Here is a 27,184-nt window from a genome sequence, read left to right on the forward strand (position 1 = left end):
CAGCCTGGCTGTGCTGCCCTGGGTGAGGTAGAGGGTATGGAGCTGGAGAGCCACCAAAAACAGCCTCGAGGGCCGCCCATGGGCCCCATGTTGGACTACCCTGGTTTAAACTATGAAGAACGAGAAATGATTGCAAAATTCTTACCTACTGTAGCAGATTTCCATAAGGCACCCTGTCTATTTTTCATGGTCTCCAGCCATGTTCCTCTTCTGCTCTTACTGCCCTCACTTGTCTGTCTTTTCCTATTATTCCATCTCTTCCTCTTCCCACCGACCCAAAAAAAGTATCGTAATTCTCAGTCAGCTTGGATATGGATATTGGATTCACATTGGAAGGTATAAAAACTGAACAGGCTTGTGAAGAGTACACAACATACTATACTGTAGACCTATCTCAAGGGTAGAATTTGAATCCTTCACATTGTGCTTTATGAATGAGGGGATTACTATGACATGTAGGCTAACAATGGGAGAGAATGGCTAAAGAAGGTAAGGGAAGATGGGAGTGCATGACTGAAAGGAGGTCTGGACAAGAAAGGTTCCTGCTTGTAGGATGTGCTAGGCTGGTGCTGACCTCTGATCAAAGAAGCATTTGTATATGACTTCCAGCTGATCAGAAAGGCAGGCTGGGAGCCCGTGAGGGGCCACAATATAGCAAAAGGGGAAGTTCTATAACTTCTTGGGATCTTTTGAATTGATGAGGAAATTTGACTTTCCTGTCTGTACAGTGACTGGTTAAGAAAAAATAAATAAATGCCTGTTGTGAAAATTGTATTACAACATACTGCATATTCAGGAAATACATTACTTTGTTTCCCAACTTTATTCTATTTAAATCCAGTTCAGCACACAGATGTCCCCCTCCCCCACCATTGCTTTATGTACACATAGTAAAATCTGCACTAGGTAACCAGTGAGATGTAAAGGTATAAAGCTAAGGTGGAAAAGAGAGAGAGCCTGGAAAGGGGTTTTAGGGCGGAAGTGGTGGGTGGGGAAGGGGTTAAGTGCATAAACACTTTGACAACCAAATGTCTCCTGCAAATACCCACCACCACATGAGCAAACTTACTTGACAAAAAAAAGTAAATATTACTTGGCAAAGACAGATTTGGGAATACAAATTGGCTTGTGTAACATGTAGCTCCTGCCTTAGAAGATCATCCTCATGCCATGCAATTTCACAAAAACTAGGCAAGGTAGGTTGCATGTTTTTCCTCATTTTATTCTGAAGAATTGATGCTTTTGAATTATGGTGCTGGAGGAGACTCTTGAGAGTCCCATGGACTGCAAGAAGATCAAACCTATCCATTCTGAAGGAAATCAGCCCTGAGTGCTCACTGGAAGGACAGATCGTGAAGCTGAGGCTCCAATACTTTGGCCACCTCATGAGAAGAGAAGACTCCCTGGAAAAGACCCTGATGTTGGGAAAGATGGAGGGCACAAGGAGAAGGGGACGGCAGAGGATGAGATGGTTGGACAGTGTTCTTGAAGCTACCAGCATGAGTTTGACTAAACTGCGGGAGGCAGTGGAAGACAGGAGTGCCTGGAGTGCTCTGGTCCATGGGGTCACGAAGAGTCGGACACGACTAACCGACTAAACAACAACAACAACAACAACAGATGCAAACACAATTTGGTCTCAGACTAACACTTTAGCCCGTGGGCTCCAGAAACTCCCATCTCTGAAACAGTTCTGGAAGCCAAACTCATTTCTGATCCCCTCACTTTTGCCCTTTTATAGTTGAGTGCAGTTACAACCTGCATTTTAAAGCCACCCCCCTTCACATTCCACTTTAGGGTTAATCTGGATCATTTCTCTTCCTCTGCTTCCTATATGTGAAATGTGAAGCCAAGGGGGAGCCAATGAGAGTAAATGCATATGTGATGCTACAACATTTTTTAAAGAGCCCCAGGACCCATCTGAACATTAATGAGAGGCACCATCGGCATTCAGGCTTGTGCTCTCCCCTCTTTCTGATTTTGGAATGCTCTGATAATGTTTCTAGATTAGTGAAAACTGTCTTGGGATTCTTTCTCTTGTTTCCTGTATTGCTTTCCCAAAGGAGATCATCTTCCCTAGCTTCTCCCAGACTTGCCTTGACCTAGAAATGGGCTTTGATTCTAACAGCTGCACTTCATTACTCCCTTCAGTGGTGGTCCTTACAATTTATTAGCTAAAGACATAGATAAATTCAATCCACGCAATTATCGTTAGCGGCAATATATTGCAATCAGAGTCATGTGCAGCATAAAACACCTTATTCTCTAGTGCAGCCGTACGAAGCTCCAGGAGGTGTTTGGCGCCTCTGATGAGACTAATCGCTTCTCTTCAAAAGCAGCAACTGACTCGAGGGGGAAGGCACATCTTCCTGAGGTTACTAGGATCAGAAGTTGTATTTTCTTTGTTTTTCCTAGATAATACAGTCCCCTGGTGTGGAATTACTGAGGGTTAATTTCAGTTCATTTAAAATTTTAAGTGAGAATGTTGTGTTCTTCACTGTGTGGGTTGAGCAGAGTGGAAGGCTGGAAAATTCACCCCAGATCCAATTCAGTCAAAAGGCAAGCTATCTTCTGGCTCATACAGCATCCTCCCAGCTCCTCCCTTGCCCCAGGATGGGATTGGTCAAGTGTACAGTGCACTAGCTATGGTGGATGGCACATTTTGTGCTTTGAACAGTGCAAGAAGCTCGGATGTTTACATTCTGCACCTCATTCACACAACAGCCTCCTCCAGGTGATCTAAAAGTGAGCTCCCTCAATACATGAGAGGGAGCCATGAGGGTGAGTGCAGGAGTTCATCTCTTTGTGTTACTCTCCATAAAGGTGAATATATGAAATGAGGAGCCCTCTTTGCTCCCCTCTGCACTTTAGAGCTCTGCCTCCCCACCTTGCATGTTGAACAAACTCCCTTTTAGAATCACAGAATGATAGCGCTGGAAGGGGTCACAAGGGTCATCTAGTCCAACCCCTTGCAATGCAGGAATCTCTTGCCAACGTGGGGCTCGAACCCACGACCCAGAGATTAAGAGTCTCATGCTCTACCCACTGAGCTATCTTTCACACAAAAGTGCCTGAAGAGAACTTTCAAACCAAGAAGTCTTTCAAACCAAGAGGACTTGGTTCTGATCTCACTGTGCTCAGTCTCATTAAGCCACCTGAACGCCAGGTGCTTGCTGCTGCTTCCTGCAAAGCTTTTCGTTATCCTGATTAAAATGTCAGTAGAAAGGTCCATATAAGAAAAGACCCTTGGAGACAAAAAGCACAGCAACCTTGTAGATCCTGATGCCTGTGAATGGACTGGGCAGACTGTGTAGACCATCAGGGCTTAAAAGTAATTCAGAGCTTGGCCCTTAGCTGTCACACCAAGACATGCTCAAGGCAACTTACATGGTTTCCTAGTGTGCTTTGCCAGCTGGTTGGAGTGGTGGTCCCCAAAGGCACCGAAAGGAGCTGCTTCCAGGCGGCAGAGCACCTCAGACACTGCAGAGAACGTGAGGATCCTGGAGAGCTCCCTCCCACAGCAGGGGGTGGTGTGGTATATTGACTCTCCTGGCACAAAGACAGAGGGGAAGGGTCCAAATTAACTAACTGCTTAACACAGTTGGCAGTTCTCCCCTGAAGATTCAGAGTTGCACTGGCATGTGTGGGCGGGATTTATACTAGGTCCAAGGCTGGATTGACACTCCCAGGCCTGAGGTAGCAGACAAAAATGGAATGCTTAAAATGGGAAGCTCTGCTGCTGTTAATTTGACCTTTGTGAAGACCAGCAACAAGTACAGAGGAGACGCTTCCAAACCAGGTGAGAGTGTTGTGACAGACCCAAGCCAGGAATCCTCAGAAACAAGAATAAATGGATGTGGAGGTTGTATGCAGAGTCTGAGGTTCATTAGAAAGAACTGGTGGTGTTGCCTCTCTTCACACTTCTTTCTGCTGCTTTTTCTGTGAAAAGCAAGCTCCCCCTGCCCCTCAGCAGTTTGAATCAGCATGTTGCATAAGCTAAGTTATATCTCCTCAAGAGTGAGTTTCCTATACAGCTGGAAACCAGTGGTGTGTGGCAAAAATTGTCCAGTCTGTAGGCTTGCCACTTGAGTGACCAGCTTTATTCAACCCCTGCTTTTCCAGGCTAGAAGGTTCCAGTAACCTACATTACTAGTAGCAGTGCCTAACCCCCCTCTGTAACCCATAAATCTCATCCATTAATCACACAGTCCTGGTCTGTGAATCTTTCTCTGACAGTGAAAGCAGATAACCCACCTTTCAGCTCCCTGGGGGGAACTGGGGACCGGAAACAACAAAATCCGCTTTCATGTCCTTACTGGACTCTAATGAGGATTTCATACACAAAGCTAGCCACATGGCCTTCCTTCCCTCCACCCCCAGTTGTGCACCCTCCCTCATCTGGGGACTCTTAGTCTTAATCCCTTGTTCCCACTGGTTTGAACTCTCATCTTATTTTCTGTTGCTTTTTGCTGTACTCGGAAAGGATGGTTTTAATTTCCCCTTCCTGGTGGGTGGACAGGCCTGCGACGGACGTGTGGGCACCGATTATGGAATGACAGGCATTCCTGAACCCAGCCCAAGTGCTTTGGCTAGCTCTGTACCAGTCTCAATCACACCCTTTCCTGCCTCCCATGTTTATAAAGTTTTTCCTCCCCATTGCCTTTTCTGGCTTAGTTACTATTTTTTATGTTCTTTTAATTACCACCCTTTCCTCTTCTCTCCCCAAGTCCTGTTTTTCTACTCCTTTTCCCTTGTCCTGCTCTTCACTTCTCTTTAGCTGTCCTTCAAGAGGAAGGCTTCATTTCTTCTCTGGCAGCAGATCTGCTCAGGCTTATTATACTGTCCAATATATATTTGCATTATCGGCCCATTAAAAAACACAAACCCAATTATGAATATTTGGTGACAGAAGATAAGAGTCTTTTGGGGGCAGTGGGAACAAGAGAAAAATAGCCAGTTAAAAGTGGAAATAGTTGTCTGGTTGTGCATGATTATGGGTGATCTGATAGATGTTTCCACTTTGAAAAGGTGATTATCACATTAAGAATGTGTTCTTTTATTTATGTATTGTTCAGAAATGATAAATTTTCATCCATAACAGAAAATATGGTACATTGGCCATACAAATAAAACTTTATATCTCTTTATCTACAAGCTTCCTCAAAACCTACCCAGCCAGATTCCATTCTTTGCTTTTTGACCAGGAGTCACTGCTGAATGGTTTCTTGAGCCTTTAGTGGAGTAGCTTTGAATTCACATGATTGTAATGGGAAACAGCATCTGGTGTGTTGTTCCCAGACTAAAAGCTGCACAACAGCACAAGCCATGTTTCATATTCATCAGGGATGCCCAACATCTGGTCGATCCCTGAGAGGTTCTGGTCGATCGCAGTTGATCGCTGGCTCCTTTTACTTTACGGTGGCATAATAGCATCTGGCCCTGTCCTCCATTTTTGCAAGATCGCTGAAAAGGAAGACAGAGTTTTTGCTGTGAGGCAGATTGTTTCCTTAGCGATCGGTTGGTGAGCGACTCCCCCCTTTCCTCAGTTCTGAAATTTCCCTCTCCATAATGTGACATTATTCCCTAAAAAAGCTGAACTACTTATAACTCTTATAACTGAAACCCCCCACCCCCACCCCCAGGACTTTCCTCCCTAAAAACAGCTCAGCAACTTTGACCTGAAACCCCCCCTCCCAAAAAAGGGGTAGATCACTGCCAGTTTTTTATTCTGTGAGCGGATCGCAGTCTGTTGGGAGTTGGACGTCCCTGATATACATGATGCACAGCTTGACAGCAAAGTCTCAAACCTGCCACAGACAGCTTGGAAGAATCGTTGGGAAGGGAGGTTATTCTCAAGGAGGGATTTGAGTAAAGTGGGGAGGCTGCTTGGAGTATGCTAAGATAATGATAGTACTTACTAATGATGGTACTTAACATTGACTCAGCCCCTTGTGTTTTGAAAGCATCAATAGATGGTTAGGCACTTTAGATTGCCCACTTGTGATTTAGCTGTTCTGATTCCCATTTTTAAAGAAGAGGGAACACATTGCCAGATGTCATTCAGCTAGTCTGGCTAGCAGTGATTCCAAACTTTTCTTTTCCTTTTCTTTTTTATTTGCTGTATACTTTGATACGATGCTCGAGGCAGATTCCAGCACATCCCAATAACACATGCACATAAATGCATACACATACTCAACCATATATCTATGAAATTGTTGTATTGAAACCATTGAGCCAGCAAGTCTAGTATTGTCTGTAGTGACTGGTAACATCCTTCTGGGGTCTCAGGTCTTTCCCAGTCAGGCCACCTGACATCCATTGTAGAGAAGCCAAGGATTAAACCTACTATGTGCAAAACACCTTCTCAGTAAGAAGCAAAAGCTGAGCCGCACTAGGCAAGAAAGGCTTTGTTTTATCCTCAGACCTTGCTTGCTATGAGAGCGTGGATCTTCTGCCTTTTTAGAACATCACCCACATAGCAGAAGGAATTGAGACCAGCTTGTTTGTTCTAGGAGAGTAGATCTCTCATGGTATAGGACAGCAAAAAGAACTTTGCATCCTGTTCCAGGAAACCCAAGTCTTGCTATGTTGTTGTGGTATCCATTCCAAACTTGGGGCAGGCCGACTTGAAACCTTGCATGGTGAAGTGGTTGTCAGTATACTGCTCTTGGATTCTCAGCAGGTACTTGTGAAATATGGTTTGTGGTCACTGGGCTGGGAAGGGTGGATTTATTGCTGGTTTTGTTTCTATAAATGTAAAGGACTTCATGTTTTCTTAAAATAAAGTTGTATAAAAAAAGATTGTGGTGGCACAGCAAACTTAGGATTTGGGAACATGATAGAGAATTTAACACATGCAGATTCAAACTGAACAAAAAGTGCTGATCTTGATTGAATATGATCCCTGAAATGGGTGGTTTGAGCTATACTCCAGAGTTGGCAGTCAGAAGAGGCAAACTTAAATACAGTTGATGGAAGTGATCGAATATCTTTCTTTTTTATCACCTGGATTCTATGTATGTCGAGCGCCTTGAAACAAAGTCAGGAGCCTCTTAAAGTGGATTTGGCTGCTGTCTTCAGGTGTCTGAGTGTTCACTTACGAGCATGTCCACGTGCAGGATGCGGCCTTGAAGCAGTCAGTGTCTGGATGGGAGACCACCTGGAAGCCCCTTGGGAGCTGCCTTGGGTTCCATGAAGAAAGGTGTGATGTAAAAGTAACAACCTAATAATGTGTCCGTGAACTACAAGTACTTCTTGGTGATATGTTTTTATATTCTAGGAGTACTGTAAGCTTCAGTCAGATTAATCAACCAAATCTTAGGTTGATTACTCAGTGGGATTTAATTTAAACTGGTGAAGTCAGCTTTTAACTGGAGAGGTTGAGCGTTAAGAACAAGTGCTTAAAAAAAGACTATTTGGTTCAGGTATTTAAGGTAATGGGGGTGTTAAAGATTAGCTTTCCTTCCAACAATGCACGGTAGGTTTTATTTATTAAATTGTACATTACCTTGGTCTTCCATCATTCTCTCCAAAAAGGCATTCATTTTGGGGCTTTGGCAGTATTCAGATAATAATAATAATAATAATAATAATAATAATAATAATAATTTATTTATTTGTACCCCACCCATATGGCTGGGTTTCCCCAGCAACTCTGGGCAGCTTTCAACAGAGTTTAAAAATACATTAAAACGTCAATCATTAAAAACTTCCCTAAACAGGGCTGCCTTCAAATGTCTTCTAAACATCAGGTAGTTGTTTATCTCTTTCACAACTGATGGGAGGGTGTTCCACAGGGTGGGTGCCACTACCGAGAAGGCCCTCTGCCTGGTTCCCTGTAACTTGGCTTCTTGCAGAAATGGAACCGCCAGGAGGCCCTCGGCGCTGGACCGATACATTTCAATTGCATCAGTCAGTTAAAAGCAGGCAGTTAATGAACTAAAAGATTAGTGACTGTGGTTATTAGTGTGCAGAAAAGCAGCTCTCAATTTGCTAATGGTGGGTGTTGTAGCTGTTATTGGAATACAGCTACCATAAGCCAGAGGTCGGCAACCTAAGGCCCATGGACTGGAAGCAGCCCATGAGGGTCGCTTAACTGGCCCATAAGCCGCCCCTGAACCGAGCCGCCCACTCGGTGAGTTCCCGTGCGCTGTGCTAAACTGGCATAGCACGCCGCGGGACTCTCTTCCGCAGCTCCGGATATTGCTTCTACACATGCCCAGATGCCAGAAATCGCGCCTGCGCAGAAGCGATATCCAGCACCGCGGACATGTGCAGATGCGTTTTCCTGCGTTGCGTTGCACTGCACCAGTCCGGCCCACGCCCGGTAAGCCTTGCCAACCCCTTCCATAAGCCATGATGGCTGGGGCTGATGGGAGTTGTAGTCCAACAACAGCTGGAGCCTCCCTCTGCCATAGGGTAATCAAACATCGGAATTCACCCTTTCTTGCAATGTTTTGATTCTCTTCTTTTAGTAAGAGCTGTATGACAGTGGAAGGCACTCCTTTGAGAGATGGTGGACTCTCCTTCCTTGGAGGTTTTGAGCAGAAGCTGGGTGGCCTTCTCTCAGGGATGCTTGAGCTGAGATTCCTGCATTACAGGGGGTTGGTCTAGATGACCCTCGGGGTACCTCCAAACTCTACACTTCTTTGATTCTATTATTCTAACTTCTGGGAGGGCTGCAGCATTCAGTTCAAATTGGCTAAAAAGCATTCTGGCTACAAAAGCATTCTGATACATAGGACATAAGGTTTTTTATTTTTAATTCAAAACAAGTAATTCTAAAAACTGAAGGTAGCAAGTGCAGTCTTAGGAGAGGGAAGCATTTCGTCACACACAAAAAATTGCCGCTTCTAAAGTGAGGCCTACTATGACCCGTTGTCTTAAAACACAGTGGTGTTATTGCCTCCCTTGTATGTAAACTTAATTGACTGAGGCTGTAGTCCTAACCCCACTTACCTGGGAATAAGCCCTTTTGAATTCAGTAGAACTTACTTCTGAGTAGACATGGTTCAGATTGTGCTGTAAGATTATTTAGTCAGGTGGTGGCCCTAGTTGCAGGGATCCACCCAACTTTTTTCTCTTCTGCCTGCTGTGGGACATGCTGCAGTGTGCTGAGTCCTTGTCTGCGCATAGCAGCATAGCTGCCTCCATCTCCTGTTAGCACAGCCTGGGTGGTAATGGGTCTGTTGCAGTCACTGTGTCACAGCTGGAGAAAGAAATAGTGAGTTTCCATTTTCAAGGAGCAGACTTGTCAGGCAGGTTGACTAGTTAATGAACACAGCAGCGGTGGGAATCCTGATGCTGCTTTTATCTTTTCAGGGCACTGTCTTTCAATCCTCATCCTTTAATTATGGGAAGCTGAAGGGAGACTGCGAATGCAAAAAGAAGTGGCAATATTATTTATAATTCAGTGTGTCTTCTAAAGTCTGGCATTCCCCACCCATAGGTTAAAGTGTCACCTTAAGCAGAGTTTTGGTGGCACATTCCTCTCTACTTCCAGCAGTGGGGAAACTGTGCTTCTGTATTTTCGTTTAGTTATCCCCATGTAGCTAGCTATTAATACCTATTACTTTTGAGGTTTTATTATTACCACTCCATTCTCCTCTTTACCCAAGCAGAATCTCCAGAGAGAAAGTGATTCCAGCTTCCTCTGAGATCAGCAAACATGAGGGTCAAAATTTTGGCATCCTACACATTCAGCAGTTATAAAATGCTGTCCAAACTGCATGGTCTGCCTGCCCCAGCTCTGCACGCTGAGAAATGTGTGGCAGCTGCATTCTAGACTGGGAATCTGTTGGATCACAAGCCGTCCTAACTGCTCACCTTAGATTACAGCCTCTTTGCCCACGCAGTAAGCCATTCCTTGCTCAGCTCTGGTTCTTGTTCTTGTTTTCAATCCTATTTTTTTTGTACCTGCTCCTGGCCTTTTCCTTTCCTGCGTCAGACCAACACGGCTACCTACCTGAATCCTTCTTTCCTGTTTTTGCTATATACCTATCAGCCTTGCATTGTTGTCTTTGAATTGTGTCCTATCCTTTCAGCATTATCTTTTTTTGCTGCTGGTGGAGCAGAACCCCATTTGCCCTAACGGACCAACCTCTACTGTCATCCTCTTTTCCAGGATTTATTTTTTTTTGGGGGGGGGGGGGAGAAAGACAGGTAAACAAGGCACACTTCCATACTTTTGGGCCCTACAAGTCAAAATCTCTGTTACTTGGAGGTGCTCCAAGCAAGCGCATGGATAGGTGTGTAGGGCCTCTTAACACTGCCAGTGAGGCACTCCACACCGAAAGCCCTGCAACGTCCTGAGGCCTACTCTCAGTGATTCTGAATGCTGCTAACTTGCATGTCATCTTTGTCTTTGCACATCCTTACTGTTGCAAAATCAGTGCAGCCATTGTATCTTGGCTGAAGGTACCAGTAGCTGTTCTTCAAGTGATCCCAGTAGCAGGGAAGCTGTGTAGCTCAGTGGGTAAGGGCAGCTTGTAGACTTTGAATAATCTCACCCCTCCCCTCCCAGTATGGTGCATGACCCATGCATTAGAAGTCCTTATGAGACAGCAGTTGCTGAATATACAAACCTTGTACTATAGCTATTTTTAAAGCAATCTGTTGTGCCATGTCCCTTCATTAGTGCCTGGAAAAAACATCACTTTGTTAAATTGAGACTACTAGAATGTTGTAAGCAGGAAAAACAGACAGACACATCAATTAGTTTTTAGAAATATATTGTAACTCAGATGGTAGCAGAATCTTTGTTTTTAAGTTAATGTCCATATTTTTGTGATCTATATAAGCTTTTTCAATTCCTCATTCCTAAGAAATTAATGATTCTACATACCATCGTTAATGTACATGGTCCTTAACAGAGTAACATGGTTCCTCCCTTCACTCAGACAGGTCCCTGGCCACAGAACATAATGTCTAAATTTGATTGGAGGCAAGGGAGAAGGAAGGTCAACAGGAGAGAAATGTGAGCAAATGTTGATTATATGGTTTTTTGAAACAATAAAAATACAAAATAAAGCCATGACTTTGGGACAATCACTATATTTCAGAATAACCTATTTCATAGGGTTGTTGTGATGATAAAATGGAGAGGGGGAAACCATGTATGCTGCCTTTTGCTCATCAGAATGTAAGAAGGCTTTGCTGGATCAGGCCCATCTAGTCCAGCATCTTGTTCTCATGGTGGCCAGCCAGGTGCCTGGGGGAGGCCTGCAGGCAGGATTTGAACACAGGAGCAGCCCTCTTGCCTCCTCTGGTTTCCAGCAACCAGTTTGCAGACGCATGACTGTTTCCAGCTGTGGAGGCAGAACAGCCCTCACGACTAGTAGGTCACTGGAGGAAAGGTAGGACGTGAATGTAGGAAATAATGGTGCTGATTAGATTATAAACTGCCCTGCGCATTTCTTTTAATTAAAATATGTGGAGGGGGAATACTTGAGTTTCATTTTGGTTGAGGTGAAGACAGATGGTTGTATTGAAAGTAGCACTAAGTAGCTCCTTGCATGAGAGAAACAACTTCCACTTGTGCAACAGGACTCCCCCCACCCCCACCCCAAATCTGTTCTGGGGATTCCCCCAACCCTCTGTAGCAAATCCGGGGACAGGATGGGGGAGAAGAGGTGGAAGTCCCATTGTGCTAGTGGAAGTTATTTAATTGAATACCACTGTAGTGGGTTAAAGTCAAAGGAGTCACAAAGAATTCAATTCACAGAATCCAGTTACCTGGAGAATGGGTGGTTCTTTGCTGGAAATCTGTTACAGATACTTGATAACATTATTTTCATTGCATTTTCAATATCTCTCTGCATGTGCATAGCCATGAACTCTATACAGAAATGCCTTTGGGCCTGCCCCTCATGATGTCCGCTGCTGGGACGTCAGGAAAGCTAAGCTGTGTTTTGCAAACCTGGTCTTGGCAAACTTGGTCTCTGGCCTCATGTGCTGGGAGCAGCCCAAGGTGCTACACAGCAGGTTTTCTGAAGTTGCCTTCAAGGATAAGTGCTGTCCTCTCAGTCATTTAGAGCCTGAAGCAGTTTTTCTATTGTCAATTTTATCAGAGGGTTATAGAACATATAGTTAACTTTATCCCCTCATGAGGTGGTTTCCTTATGAGTATCTTCTTGGGGGGGGGGGGAGGTCTGTATCATAAATCCATTACCAAACAGTTGGCAAAATATCTAAGCGCTGTAATATCTCTTAGACCTGCTGCAATTGCTAGTTACTAACTTATTACATTCTGAGACTGTGATTTTGTATTTTTTATATTTCATACTTTTAAAATCTTTTGTTGGGGTTGTTTTGAGGAAATTCATTATGTTTGCAAACTCATTGTTGTGATGAGTCCCTATTTTTTTTCTCTGATAGTTGCAGTGTTTGTCCATACATTGAGCAGAGAATCCTTTTTTTTTTTTAAATAATTTTTATTAACTGGCCAATCACATCAAATTAAATCACATCATATAAATTCCGAATTACAAAGCCAAATTTTTAAATTTTGTTGGGGGAACCCATACTTCAAGATCCAAAGGGAGCAGAGAATCCTTACATGGCATTTTTATAAAAGTGGGGTCTCTGTCTGTATTTTGCCATGTGGTGGGCAATTATTATATGTTGACATTTCCTTAGTTTATTTTTTTAAAAAAAAAAACACCTCAATTCACCTTCATTTGCTTCCACCATTCACTGTTGACACCTCAGCTATGATACCCAGTTAGGGAAACAATGAATCATAAAGTGGATTGTTTTAAATATATCTGATTTCACATATTAATATATTTTTATTAAAGTGTTTTAAAACTGTTTTTAGGGCCAACCTCTCACAAGCCAGCTTCCAACATATAAAGACACAAAGGTATACAAACCTTAAAAATATATTTTTTAAAAATCAGCATAAAACAGCAATAGGAATCTATAACAATCAAAATAGCAATAAGAACAGCATTGAACCCAGCATACTATAGTTAAAATCCAGTTAGCAGCATAATCTATTTCAGGAAAATATGATTCAGAACATGGAGGTCTTCAGAGCCTATAATGATGGCATGGTGCATATTTAACCCTTCCTGTTGGTGATTAACAGGGTCTCAGGGTATTTTAGCTTCACTCTTATAGCTGAAGTCAGAACTGAAAGGGGCATGCCCCATTACAGTAATACTTTCTGGAATAGATCTATATTCAGTAACAAATGTGAAAAGGAAACATGCTGCATAGTAAGTTCTGCATTCACTGACACTTTTTGAGACTTATCTTTGTAAATTTAGTCAGATTGTCACAGAATTAAAATGCAGCATCTTCTTGGGCTTGATTGACCACATCACATAAATGGGCAATGGACTTTTCTGTCCCGTCGCTTCTTCTCTGACATTTTAGTGTCCCCAGTCCACTAGGATCACTGTTCGTTGGTTGTTCCTTTTGACCTCTGCCTTTAAGAGTGAGATGTTTTCCCCCAAGCCCATTAAGACCATGATGTTGATCTATAATTCTCTGTAGCCAACAGCAAGAGGCACCCTTTTAGCTTTTACCATAGTTAAAGACCAAAACAAGCCCTGCCCCAAATCCCATAGTTGCAGCATCCCATAAATGCAGTTGTGGCCAGCTGCATGGAATAAAGATCCTATTTTGTGTACAGCATACGGAGTTGTTTTCTCTCATTGAGACAATATCATTTCACATCATTTGCTTTTAATGCAACCATAGAGCCAACACACACTTAGCTAATAAAATGAGGTGATGGCAGAAGCAAAGTGATGTATCTCCAAGTTCCTTGGGACCTTTTGAAGAATACTGTCTTTCTAGGTTGAGAAACAGCCAGCTTCTGGATTCTAGCTGCTAAGCAGCACTGCGAGAGACTGCTGTTGCTGGCTGGCCTGTTTGTGGACTTCCCAAAAGATGTTATTGGCCGCTGTCAGAAGCAGGGTGTTGGAATAATTAGATTAATTAAGAGCAGGGCTGCTCTTACATTCCTAGATCGGGGGTAAGCACTGGCAACCCCTGGGCTAAATCTTCATGTGCCCTTGCACACTTGCCAATTCAGAGGTGAAAGAGGACTTTAGAAGGACCATCTCTGTGGGTGGATTCAATGGCAAACCCCTGTGGGGGCTGGGACAGGGACCTACCGTCTTTGCCTCTCTGTCTTGGAATGGTATTCTGTGGTGGATCGCAGTGGTAGATAGTCTGCTCTGATTATTGTTTTCAATATATACAGTGACTGATCGCCTCATGCCTAGAAACAACTGCTGCAAGCCTTTGCATGAGTGTTACAATTTCAGACTGCAGGTGAGGGCTACTTGGCCTTACAAATAAATTGGATATAAATTCTCATACATGGTAATAGGCTTGTCCGTAGGAATGAATTCTCAGAATACAGAAAAGTGATATAACAGGGGGAAGAAGACTAGACTAGAACCCTTCTCACTAATATGTTAGTTTGCGGTGTGCATGGGATCTCTCTCTTTCTCTCATACACACACATATATAATATGTAATTTGTATGGAGGAGTATTCAGCCTTGTGACCCCCACCTCCACCCCACCCCCCGGAATGTGAAGTGGTACCATCTGACATGACCTGCATTAATTAATAAAATTTCTTCTTGGGTCTAATTAAACACAAAGGACAGTCCTTGGAGATTATTATGTATGTCCAGCAGGACTCCCATCTTGCACGCTTTGAACATATAAATCTATAGCAACTATAGCATGGCAAGGATTGCATAGTTAGTCCTTTAAATCAAAACCACAATTATTCTGAGGCGCTTAAGTCCTTCCCAACAATGTAGAAATCTAAGTATAGAAGCAAATGTCAATAGCTCTTATGTTTTAAATAATACCACAGTACCTTTCCTGCTGTTATGTCTTTCGTACAGGCTATTACAGGTGAGTAGGTTTTATAGATTAGATTTGATGGCGCAGCGGCATCTGAAATATCTAAGAGCACAACATGGTGTGCTTATTGGCATAAAGGCTTGAGGGGGAGGGAAGGGGAATCTACTGGGGCAACTCTTCCGTGTACAGAGTGCTTCTCACAACGTAGAGATCTAAGAGCCGTAATAATGGTGGTTTGGTTTTAAAGTTCTGTCTACAGAATTCTAACTGCATTTCCCAGGAGATTATGAATGCAGGGGGCAAATTTACTTCTATTTTAGCAGCTCTCTGTGTTCTGTGGGTTTTGGTGTTCATTAGACTACTAAGGATTTGAGAGGGTTTGTATTTATTATGTAGGCATCTGCTTTGTGGTACTAAAAGCTAAATGTTTGCACTGAAGTCAGACACCAACCCCAAGCTGAGTTGGACTGTTCTGGAAAGATTTGGGACTTGTCTAAACTGAAGTCAAATCCCTCCAAATCACCCCAAACTGAACCAGGAGCCTCAGAAGCAATTTAGATATATTTTTTAAATATCTCTTTTAGATTCCCCACCCCCAAATCATATTTAAAGGCAACTAGCACAAACACTCATGCATCTATCCTTCATAATTTTGGCAGGTTTCTTGCACCTCTCTGATAATGTGCGGTTATACAAATTGTCCACAAAAGTGGGAAGAATTAAATGAATCCTAAGCCACCTTGAAACTGTAAAAATTGCCCAGGAAAACCACTGCTGTTAGTTTCTGCATTTAGTCCTTTGAATCCAGTCCCTTGTTGGTAAACTGCTTCCTATCTAGACTTGCTTATTGCTGTTGTTGTTTATTTTAGAACATAGACTTAGTTAAGACATTACACTAAACTATGGTTAAAAATATTTAAATTGTGATTTAGTGTAATGATAAACCATGATTCGCAATCTGCTAGCAAACCAGGTTTGAAAATCATGACTTGACTAGTTCTGCCCCCTTGATTTATGCCAGCAATGAGTTGACATGATATTTGAAATGATGTAATATACAGTGGTATCTCGGGTTAAGAACTTAATTCGTTCTAGAGGTACGTTCTGAACCTGAAACTGTTCTTAGCCTTTAGCTAATGGGGCCTCCTGCTGCCACCGTGCGATTTCTGTTCTCATCCTGAAGCAAAGTTCTTAACCCAAGGTACTATTTCTGGGTTAGCGGAGTCTGTAACCTGAAGCGTCTGTAACCCGAGGTACCACTGTAGTTGCTGTCATTCCTCTTTTTCCAGAAGGCCCCTGTGCCATAGTATTGAACAGATGGAAATGAAAGCTTCCAAGCAACTCTAAATCATTGTTAGCTAAACTTGAAAATGAAATCACCTAAGCACTTCTGAACCATTCAGGTGTTTCTGGATGAGACAGGAGATAGATGATGTTTCAAATTATACCACCCTTTGTCAAAAAATCCCAACATTAAGAACACATTCTACACATTGTGCCTCTTTTGACAATCAGGATTGGGAATATTATGTCTGAACGGACCATATGATTATTGCAAACCATTGTTGGTAAGATACTTGAATTAAGTCATAACATGAAGTAAAAATTTTGTTTGAAGACATGAGAGATTTGACTGTATAATTGAAATAAATGTTGGGGCCCTCGGGGGCAGCTGGAAGACTTTCAACTATTTTTAACTAGTTTTGTGTGAAACTAGCAATTTTAAAGTTATTGGACACCTCTAAAAAGACACTGCTGAAGTTAACGAAGGAATGTAATTGTGTTCTTTGCCAGCATCTTTCCCTTAACAAGCAATTGATGCACCTTGCAAAACTTGAATTTAAACTGGATATTGTGTGTGTGTGAGTGTATCTGTCATTATCTTTTCTGAGCCTTCAGGATGGGGAGAGCTAAAAATTAATTTAGATGTAGGATTAGTTCTCACATTACTCCCATGGCTGTAAGAAACCTCAGGCTAAGTAATCTATGGAACAGGGCATTCTCTATGAGGACATAGATCAGACAGCGCCATATAATGTATAAAGTTATGTTTATATAATTATAGAATGCGTAAAGTAGCTCAGGTTTGCCTTTGTGCAAGTTGGATCTCTCTGTCTATCTCATAAGGTAGGTGCAAACCAAGTTAATAAGACTTTTAAATGTCTGTTGTGTGTGGGAAAGGACTGTAAAAGTAATAATATTAGTCACTTTTCTCGTGTAAGGTGTTCAGAACATACTCATAATAATGATAGTATAATGGCGAGGATATAACGTTGGGAGGAGAAAAAGACAAAAGACAAGTGAGGTAGCCCTGTTGAATTTAATTCAAGGTGAAAAATGCTCACTTTAAATGATTAATTGGATATTTACTGGCAGTGGCCAGGCTAGCAATAGCCAGATTTTGGAAGGGATTGGAAAGGACAACTCTTAGACATGGTACCATAACGTGTGGTAGATTACTTTATGAAAAACTTACAAAGAAGCTAAAAATTGCAAGGAGAGGTTGCCAAAATAATGTTGGGAAGAAGAAAGATCAAATTTATGGAAGAGGGCTTAGGTTGTTTATCTCTCTCACCAAGCTTCCTGTCTCAAATACAGCTCCTGTTAACTGAATATACCTTGGGACAGACAGGTGGTCTTGGAAGTGCTGTTGAAGGCCCCTCGGTTAGGTGACTTCAGTTTCCTTGTCCTTTCAAACAGGTGTGGTTCTATCTCCACATGCTAGTGGCCTGGTTAATTGGAGCCAGTTCAGATAGCTAATGGCTCCAACTCGTGTTAGGGGATATTGATTCTGATACTGCCTCTTTTCTATCAAAACTCCTAGTGAACACCTAAAACAAGAAATTAGCATGGGTAGTTGACACAGTAGTTTCTTGGTATTCTTTCTTGCTAGTTGGAAGGATGTGTGCCTAAGGCCAACATGGTGCCCCCCAGATGCTCTTGAACTGCCATAGCCCCTGGCCAACATCTGGATGGCTCTGTGTTTGCTGCCCCTGATTTAATGGCAATGAAGCAGGTGGGCTAGCAATTCAAGCCCAGGTAGAAGGAAACTCCTGATGACTCTTCTCAAATGTGGCTTGCTGCCTTAGAGTCTGTTCCTTGGCAGTGATGGTGGAATACTTAAATGTCCTCCCACATGGCATCCAGCTGCATGGGATGTTGTAATACATTTCATGCTTTGTGCTTACCATGGGTTTCACCCAATTTTCCTTGGACTCAGATTGAGGAGGCCCAATGAAAATCCCTGCTAGTCCTCAAAGGCTTTTAAGTGACCTTGGGCCAGTCACCATCTTTTAGCCTAACCTACATCTCTGTAGCTCTAGAGGACAGCAATAGGAGTAGTGGGTAGAAATTGCAGTGAAACAGAGTTCAACACTCTCATAGTAGGAGCTGTTAGGGCCTTTCCATACTTCTTCCACTTGCGCTTCAGCATAGCTGCTCTTCTTTTCTGTTGCTCTTTGTCAGGGCTTCTTGCGGTCCATTGTGTTCCTGCACACATGCACACAATATCATGTTGTCACTTGTCTGGAACCTCCAAGGGGGAATCCAACAAGCACAAGGTAAAATAGACCATAATTTAATTGCCATTAAAAGAAGACCACCTACACAGCCCTTAATGTAGAATATTTGAGGTGGCGGTGGCAGGGAAGGACGGAGAAAATTTGGACAGTGTATGTTCCCCAGTCATTTCCAACTTTTACATTGTGCTTGCACGCATTGGCACAGGAAAGGGAAACTGCTTTCACTCACATATATGTAGTTGATTGCAATGCCTGTATGAGTGCTAAAGCGGGGCACAATTTAAAAAATAAATATGTGGGACAGAGAACCGAAAATGGACAGCAATGGACTGGCAAGCTGACTGAAGGTGTGGGTGGAGACAGAAGGGGTGGAGGTGACAGAAGTGAAAGAGGAATGGCCACACAATGCGCCACCAGGGAAAATGTTTTTGTTGTTGTTGTTGTTCAGGGAGAAGCAACAAGAGGAACAGCCATTTTAGATCTGGTCCTAACCAATGTTGATGACCTGGTTAGTGGAGTAGAAGTGGAAGGATCATTAGGCGCGAGTGATCATGCTCTTCTGAAGTTTACTATACAGCGGAAAGGAGCAGCCAAGCATACTAGGACTCAATTTCTTGACTTTAAGAAAGCCGACTTCATAAAACTTAGGGAAGTGCTGGGTGAGATCCCATGGACAGTAATACTAAAAGGAAAGGGAGTTCATGATGGCTGGGAGTTTGTTAAGAGGGAGATAGTAAAAGCACAACTTCAGGCAATACCAATGAGAGGGAAACATGGAAGGTGCCTAAAGAAGCCAGGGTGGCTATCTAAAGAACTTTTAACTGAGTTAAGATTAAAAAAGGATGTGTACAAAAAATGGAAAAGGGGGGAAACCACCAAAGAGGAATTCAAACAAATAGCCAGCACGTGTAGACACAAAGTCAGAAAAGCTAAAGCACAGAATGAACTCAGGCTTGCTAGAGAGGTTAAAAGCAACAAAAAAGGCTTTTATGGGTATGTTCGTAGCAAAAGGAAGAACAAAGAAACAATGGGGTCACTCAGAGGAGAAGATGGTGAAATGCAAACAGGGGACACAGAAAGGGCTGAACTCCTCAATGCCTTCTTTGCCTCAGTCTTCTCCGATAAAGAAAACAATGCCCGACCTGAAGAATTTGGAGCAAATGATTCAGCAGAGGAAACACAGCCCAGAATAACTAAGGAGATAGTACAAGAATACTTGGCTAGTTTAGATGTATTCAAGTCTCCAGGGCCAGATGAACTGCATCCAAGAGTATTAAAAGAACTGGCAGATGTGATCTCAGAACCTCTGGCAGTCATCTTTGAGAATTCCTGGAGAACAGGCGAAGTCCCGGCAGACTGGAGGAGGGCAAATGTTGTCCCTATTTCCAAAAAGGGGAAAAGAGAGGACCCAAATAATTACCGCCCAGTCAGTCTGACATCAATACCAGGGAAGATTCTGGAGCAGATCATTAAGCAAACAGTCTGTGAGCACCTAGAAAGGAATACTGTGATCACCAATAGTCAGCATGGATTTCTGAAAAATAAGTCATGTCAGACTAACCTGATCTCGTTTTTTGACAGAATTACAAGCCTGGTAGATGAAGGGAACGCAGTGGATGTAGCCTACCTTGATTTCAGCGAGGCATTTGACAAGGTGCCCCATGATATTCTTGTAAAGAAGCTGGTAAAATGCGGTCTTGACTATGCTACCACTCAGTGGATTTGTAACTGGCTGACTGACCGAACCCAAAGGGTGCTCATCAATGGTTCCTCTTCATCCTGGAGAAGAGTGACTAGTGGGGTGCAACAGGGTTCTGTCTTAGGCCCGGTCTTATTCAACATCTTTATCAACGACTTGGATGATGGACTCAAGGGCATCCTGATCAAATTTGCAGATGACACCAAACTGGGAGGGGTGGCTAACACCCCAGAGGACAGGCTCACACTTCAAAACGACCTTGACAGATTAGAGAACTGGGCCCAAACAAACAAGATGAATTTTAACAGGGAGAAATGTAAAGTATTGCACTTGGGCAAAAAAAATGAGAGGCACAAATACAAGATGGGTGACACCTGGCTTGAGAGCAGTACATGTGAAAAGGATCTAGAAGTCTTGGTTGACCACAACCTTGACATGAGCCAACAGTGTGACGCGGCAGCTAAAAAAGCCAATGCAATTCTGGGCTGCATCAATAAGAGTATAGCATCTAGATCAAGGGAAGTAATAGTGCCACTGTATTCTGCTCTGGTCAGACCTCACCTGGAGTACTGTGTCTAGTTCTGGGCACCACAGTTCAAGAAGGACACTGACAAACTGGAACGTGTCCAGAGGAGGGCAACCAAAATGGTCAAAGGCCTGGAAACGATGCCTTATGAGAAACGGCTAAGGGAGCTGGGCATGTTTAGCCTGGAGAAGAGAAGGTTAAGGGGTGATATGATAGCCATGTTCAAATATATAAAAGGATGTCACATAGAGGAGTGAGAAAGGTTGTTTTCTGCTGCTCCAGAGAAGCGGACACAGAGCAATGGATCCAAACTACAAGAAAGAAGATTCCACCTAAACATTAGGAAGAACTTCCTGACAGTAAGAGCTGTTCGACAGTGGAATTTGCTGCCAAGGAGTGTGGTGGAGTCTCCTTCTTTGGAGGTCTTTAAGCAGAGGCTTGACAACCATATGTCAGGAGTGCTCTGATGGTGTTTCCTGCTTGGCAGGGGGTTGGACTCGATGGCCCTTGTGGTCTCTTCCAACTCTATGATTCTATGATTCTAGGAGTCCAAAAAGGGATCTGATCTGGTCGGAAGGGGAACAAATTTCTATATTTCTATTCAGCGGTAAAAAGCATTTCACATTTCTGCGTCAGGATATAAATGAAAAGCTTTCAGCCCAGTGCTACAGATCCAATGGAGGTTCTAAGAAAGTGAGGGACCAATGGAAGTGTGAGTGGGGCAGGTGTGTGGGAGGGGGTGGCCCTGGGAGCGGGGTGGGCTCTCCTCTGCTGGAGCTGGAGGTGAATTCTGCTTTGAACAGTGATTTGAAAAGATTACCTTCAAGGTCCCTTTTTCACTCTCTGAGTCTAAGGTTGTCGTGTGGAAAAAATGCATGGGAGGGGGGCAGTGGCAATATTCCTTGCCTTGAGCAGTTTCTGAAAAAGGCCAAAAAGAAAATGGAAGCAAGTCACTAAGCTAAGCTCTCAATGGACAATCAGGATAAGTGTCATGAGGACACAGTAATCATAATTTTACCCCACTTCATTTGTTACAGATTCAGCGGTGTTTTCCCCAGCCTGAATATGGCAGTAAAGCGGCGGGAACAAACTCTGCAAGATTACAAGAGGCTGCAATCTAAGGTGGAGAAGTATGAAGAGAAGGAGAAGACGGGACCCATCCTGACCAAGTTGCACCAGGTACTGAGCTAAGAGGGAAGGGGGCTCATAGGCTCATGGTCAGAGAGGATCTGGAGGTTTTGCAGGTGCAGGGTAACATTTTGCTGGTTGTCCTAGGACTCTTTTCACAAAGTTGCATGTGCTTATCCATATCTCTGAGGTGTTTGTTCTTTAATATTTAGATTTGGATGGATTCAACCAACAATCTAGAGCGTTCTGGTGTGTTTTAGTGTGAATAGCTTACCTACAGAGAAATCTAGTTTTCACACAGAAGATACATTTGGGTGCAATACCGGCCACAAACCATCATCAGGGCAGCTAGCCTTTTCCTGAGCTATCACAGAGCAGCTGACTTAGCACTAGCATGCAACCCAGCACTCGTGGTTTGAGAATCCAATAACAAACTTTGGTTTCCACTTGTGCTTTATTTGGAGAGAAGCAAGCCACACAAACAGGTTCACATGTAACCCTAACCCAGCTTCTCCGTGGTTTGTTTCCCTGCTCTGGAAAGCGATGAGCAAAACGAGGAGTGCTTGAGTTACAGGCACCTACCTGCACACAGCTTGTGCAGAGGCTAATTTCTCTAACCATGGTTCATGGCCAGTGTTGTATACGAATGAGGCCAATATCTTCATTTAAAAGAAAATCAATCATTTGTAGGATGATCTTTAGAACTGCATATGTCCATTAGGTGCTCAGCTCCCATTTGTATCTTGGTTGCTGTTGTTGCAGCCACAAGTGACTTTTCCATTTCACATTTCTGCCACCCTTTGCCTCCAAATATCCTGCAAGTATAAGTACACAGTTCAGAGTTGTAGGCACACATCACAGAATGGCTTCCAAACTCCCCTCAGTACTTTTTTGTATGAAATAATCCAGCAAGATTTGTTGAGATTTTGAGATGTCTTATGAGATGACTCCTGTGTCAAACAGGAATATTGAAAAGGGCCATTAATCTGTTTTGAAAGTGGGGCTAAGACTAAAGTAAAAAGGTCTTCCGGTTAAGCTGGTCTTAAGCTGGTGTTAAGAGAATTGTATTTAGGATGGCAGTTTTAGTTTCCTAACTCACTAAGCGCTACTTAGTTGCATTTGCTGCGGTTGTATTGGCATCCTGGAGAAGATAGGATGTACACCCCTAAACTCTCCCTAGGGAGCTGCAGCCAGTCCCTAGGTGCTTAAATGGAAGCGCTCACATTTCACACTTTGAAGTTTCTTGCAGCAAACTGGTGGGGCATCAGGGGTGAATGAATTGCCATATAAATGATGAAGCAGCTCTGAATCGAATGTTACTAACCCACTTTCCTATGTATGCTGGAGCCTCTTAAGAGATTGGCTTTCATTGAAGAATGCAAATTCTTAATAACTCTATAAATTGGGCATTGTGTTAAAGAATTACCATATCAACATTAAGAAAGGAGAATTCAAGCTTTATAGTAAAGAAGCCTAGAATGCTGTGTATGCATGCATAAAACTAAGGATGTGCCAAAGTGAGGCTCCTTTGTCTTGATGACTAAGCAGGGAGGGTTCTCCCCCTCCCCCTGGAATTTCAAGTAGGGCTGTGCCAAGAGGGAAGGGGGGCACCGTTTTCACAAACATTTTCATCTGTATCAGAAGGCACATGTGTGCGCACACATGCGCTCCCCACTCCCCCCCCCCCCCGTGTCTTTAGGCAATAGGCAGTACAATGAGTTATTTTGCCATCATAGTCCTGATTGGCTTGGGATCACCCTTGAGCCCAGTTTAGGAAGCAGGGCCATTCTAAATTAACTTTGTCCTATTGATGTCAGCATATAAGCAGATCTGACTGGCTGTGTAACATTGTAATGTGGTTATGTTCAATATGTGATCCCTGACTGGCTAAGACAAAGAAGCTCTAATCAACAAAGGATATGAGCATTAGGTCAGGTGAACATTAACAAGAAGGCAAACCATTCTCAACAGTAAGTGATTTTATTGGAAAATATTTTGGAAGACCTTCAAGCACTGCCTTCATCCTAAAAATGGAAAGAAGGAAATATTTGGTCCAACCATGTTTGCTCCTATGCATCTTCCCTCTCTAAGGGCTGAGGGCCATTTCATATGCTAAGGATTAAAAGGACCTTGCTTGGCTAAACTACATTTGGTACTGAACATGGGAGGACAGTCTCACCGTCTGTTGAGGAGGAGGTGAAGCATAACACTTTGTGGTCCTCTTCTTCCACTACCGTTTCTGTTCCCCCAGGCACGGGAAGAACTGAGGCCAGTGAAAGATGAATTTGAGGCTAAGAACAAGCAGCTTCTGGAAGAGATGCCAAAATTCTACAGCAGCCGCATCAATTACTTCAAGCCAAGTTTTGAATCTCTGATCCGGGCTCAGGTATGACTCAGGCAGTCTGTTGCATAAGTATCTGCTTTATTTTCCTTAATGCAACTAAACAAGGCTGTTTAGTAATACTTCAGTAAGAAAGAAGTGAATGCCATATATAGATGCCATCAATCTGTGTTGGAATATCCAATAGACACAGACCAAAGCCCTGTGGGGATAGAAGGGATGAGAGGAGTAGGAAGACTGCAGCATCAACATGCAAGATGTCTGTAAGTTTGGCTACAGTTTGACAAAAGAAGAAGGGTCATTCCATACCAAATCACCTGGTGCCATGTGCTCTCAAGACTCAGATTTTCTTCAATTTTTTTTAATGTGTAGATACCTATGTAAAAGGTAAAGGCACCCCTGACCGTTAGGTCCAGTTGTGGACGGCTGTGGGGTTGCGGCGCTCATCTCCCTCTATAGGCCGAGGAAGCCGGTGTTTGTCCACGTCCAGCTTCCGGGTCACGTGGCCAGCATGACTAAGCCGCTTCTGGCGAACCAGAGCAGCACACAGAAACGCCATTTACCTTCCCGCCGGAGCAGTACCTATTTATCTACTTGCACTTTGACGTGCTTTCGAACTGCTAGGTGGGCAGGAGCTGGGACTGAGCAATGGGAGCTCACCCCGTCGCGGGGATGCAAACCGCCGACCTTCTGATCGGCAAGTCCTAGGCTCTCTGGTTTAACCCACAGCGCCACCCGCATCCCTAGATACCTATGAGATAACCTCAAATTAATTTTTAAAGATTTTTTGGTCCAAAATTGGACGCAGGAGAATTTTTTGAAAATTCTGATTTTCACGTGATTTAGGCTAATGCAATTTCTGCGTCAGTTTAGAAAAAACCTCCTTTCACTTATTTTTCAACTGATTGGGCTTATTTTAGTATCAAAATAAAGCTAATTGTGGTTTCTTTCAAAATAAGGTATAAATATGGAATTAAGTGAGGCTTTAAGGTCGCAGGTGGCGCTGTGGGTTAAAGCCTCAGCGCCTAGGACTTGCCGATCGAAAGGTCGGCGGTTCGAATCCCTGCGGCGGGGTGCGCTCCCGCTGCTCGGTCCCAGCGCCTGCCAACCTAGCAGTTCGAAAGCACCTCCGGGTGCAAGTAGATAAATAGGGACCGCTTACCAGCGGGAAGGTAAACGGCGTTTCCGTGTGCGGCTCTGGCTCGCCAGAGCAGCGATGTCACGCTGGCCACGTGACCCGGAAGTGTCTCCGGACAGCGCTGGCCCCTGGCCTCTTAAGTGAGATGGGCGCACAACCCCAGAGTCTGTCAAGACTGGCCCGTACGGGCAGGGGTACCTTTACCTTTTTTTTTTAAGGTCTCTTTGAGCCTGAAATAACTCACATAACTCACATATTTGTGAGAATAGTTAAAATTGTTCCCTGTTATGTTACAGTGTCATCTGATATATTTTAAAAATTAAGTTTTATTGATTATTTAATAAAAACAAAATATGTCTTAGAGCCCTTGTTCATTTTAAAGCACTATGGCTTATGGAACCTACCAGGGGTGGGGATGACAAAAATACACTTTGAATGGTTGGTGACCCACAGAGCCTAGGACTTGCCGATCAGAAGGTTGGCGGTTCGAATCCCCGCAACGGGGTGAACTCCCGTTGCTCGGTCCCAGCTCCTGCCAACCTAGCAGTTCGAAAGCACGTCAAAGTGCAAGTAGATAAATAGGTACCACTCCGGCGGGAAGGTAAAGGGCGTTTCTGGTTCCCCAGAAGCTACTTAGTCATGACCCGGAAGCTGCATGCCGGCTCCCTCGGCCAATAAAGCGAGCTGAGCACTGCAACCCCAGAATCGGCCACGACTGCACGTAATGGTCAGGGGTCCCTTTACCTTTGCATAGGTATCTACACGTTAAAAAAAAAAATGAAGGTGGGAGGGCTGGGGGGGGAGAGAGAAACCCCCTCTGGCGTGGGCGCATGCGTGCCCCCCCACACACACTCCGGCCACCAGGAGGTTTGTGGTGTGGTGAACCGGCTTATACTCGAGTCAATAAGTTTTCCCTGTTTTTTGTGGTAAAATTAGGTGCCTCGGCTTATACTCGAGTATATACGGTATGTAATGTTCTACATCCTCCCCCCCACCTTTCTCCTCCCCTTCCCTGTCCCTTACAGCATCCCTTCCTTTTCCTCTGGTTTTTCCCACCCCATGGAGGAAGGGGGAGATCCTTTATATCATATGGACATTGATATTTGTTTTGTTTAAAAAATCTGTGTATTCTCTTCCAATTTGTATTCAAGGTGGCTTAACAAAATGCCATAAAAATAATCAAAACTTAATAAGAATACAAAGCAATGGCAGAGAAAAAGAATGCAGAATTTTTCAAAAACAATTTAACTTAAAAGCAGCATATTAAATTTAGCAACAAGAAAGGCAATTCGGCAAGCTACATGGTGAAACACAAAAAAATCACATTAGATCAACCCATTCAAAGGCTAAATAGAAAGTAACAGCAATGATACCAGGCAGAACTCCATTGGGACTGGCTATCTCTCTGGTAGCCAGTCATTTGACGTCCACAGGCAAGGACCTCCATTGACAACCTTACAAGAGCACACTCGAATGTAGACTCAGCCCATGATTTGATCAGCTCCAAGCACAGGTCTATTAGGAAGAGACATATATTGGGGGCATTCTGTTTACTGTGGTTTCAAATAGAGTTGAAGTGTGTGTGAGATGATCATCTGGTGATGCGTGTCCACACCACCTTTCATTTTATCCTGAGATTGCTGCACAATTATGCACTGGAGAATCATTGCCCTTCCACGCTAGGGAGCCAGTGCGGTGTAGTGGTTAAGAGCGGTGGACTTGTAATCTGGTGAACCGGGTTCGCGTCTCCGCTCCTCCACCTGCAGCTGCTGGGTGACCTTGGGCCAGTCACACTTCTCTGAAGTCTCTCAGCCTCCCTCACCTCACAGAGTGTTTGTTGTGGGGGAGGAAGGGAAAGGAGAATGTGAGCCGCTTTGAGACTCCTTCGGGTAGAGATAAAGCGGGATATCAAATCCAAACTCCTCTTCTTCTCTTCTTCCTTGCTTTGTTACATTGCTTAGACGTTTCAAACCTTCTTAAAAACCCAAAACCGC

General features: G+C 43.6%; 1 protein-coding gene across 5 annotated transcripts in view; it reads left to right on the forward strand.

Annotated features, from left to right (window-relative positions):
* BIN3 (bridging integrator 3) overlaps positions 1-27,184 on the forward strand; it is a 127,261-nt gene that overhangs the window by 87,303 nt on the left and 12,774 nt on the right. For all 5 annotated transcript variants that reach the window (XM_079955230.1, XM_079955233.1, XM_079955234.1 and 2 more), the window contains 2 exons: positions 21,621-21,762; positions 23,963-24,097. In XM_079955230.1, the coding sequence (XP_079811356.1) occupies positions 21,621-21,762; positions 23,963-24,097 (277 nt within the window). The remainder of the gene's footprint in view (positions 1-21,620; positions 21,763-23,962; positions 24,098-27,184) is intronic.

Source organism: Podarcis cretensis (genome assembly GCF_951804945.1).
Source record: "Podarcis cretensis genome assembly, chromosome: 15".
NCBI lineage: Eukaryota > Metazoa > Chordata > Lepidosauria > Squamata > Lacertidae > Podarcis > Podarcis cretensis.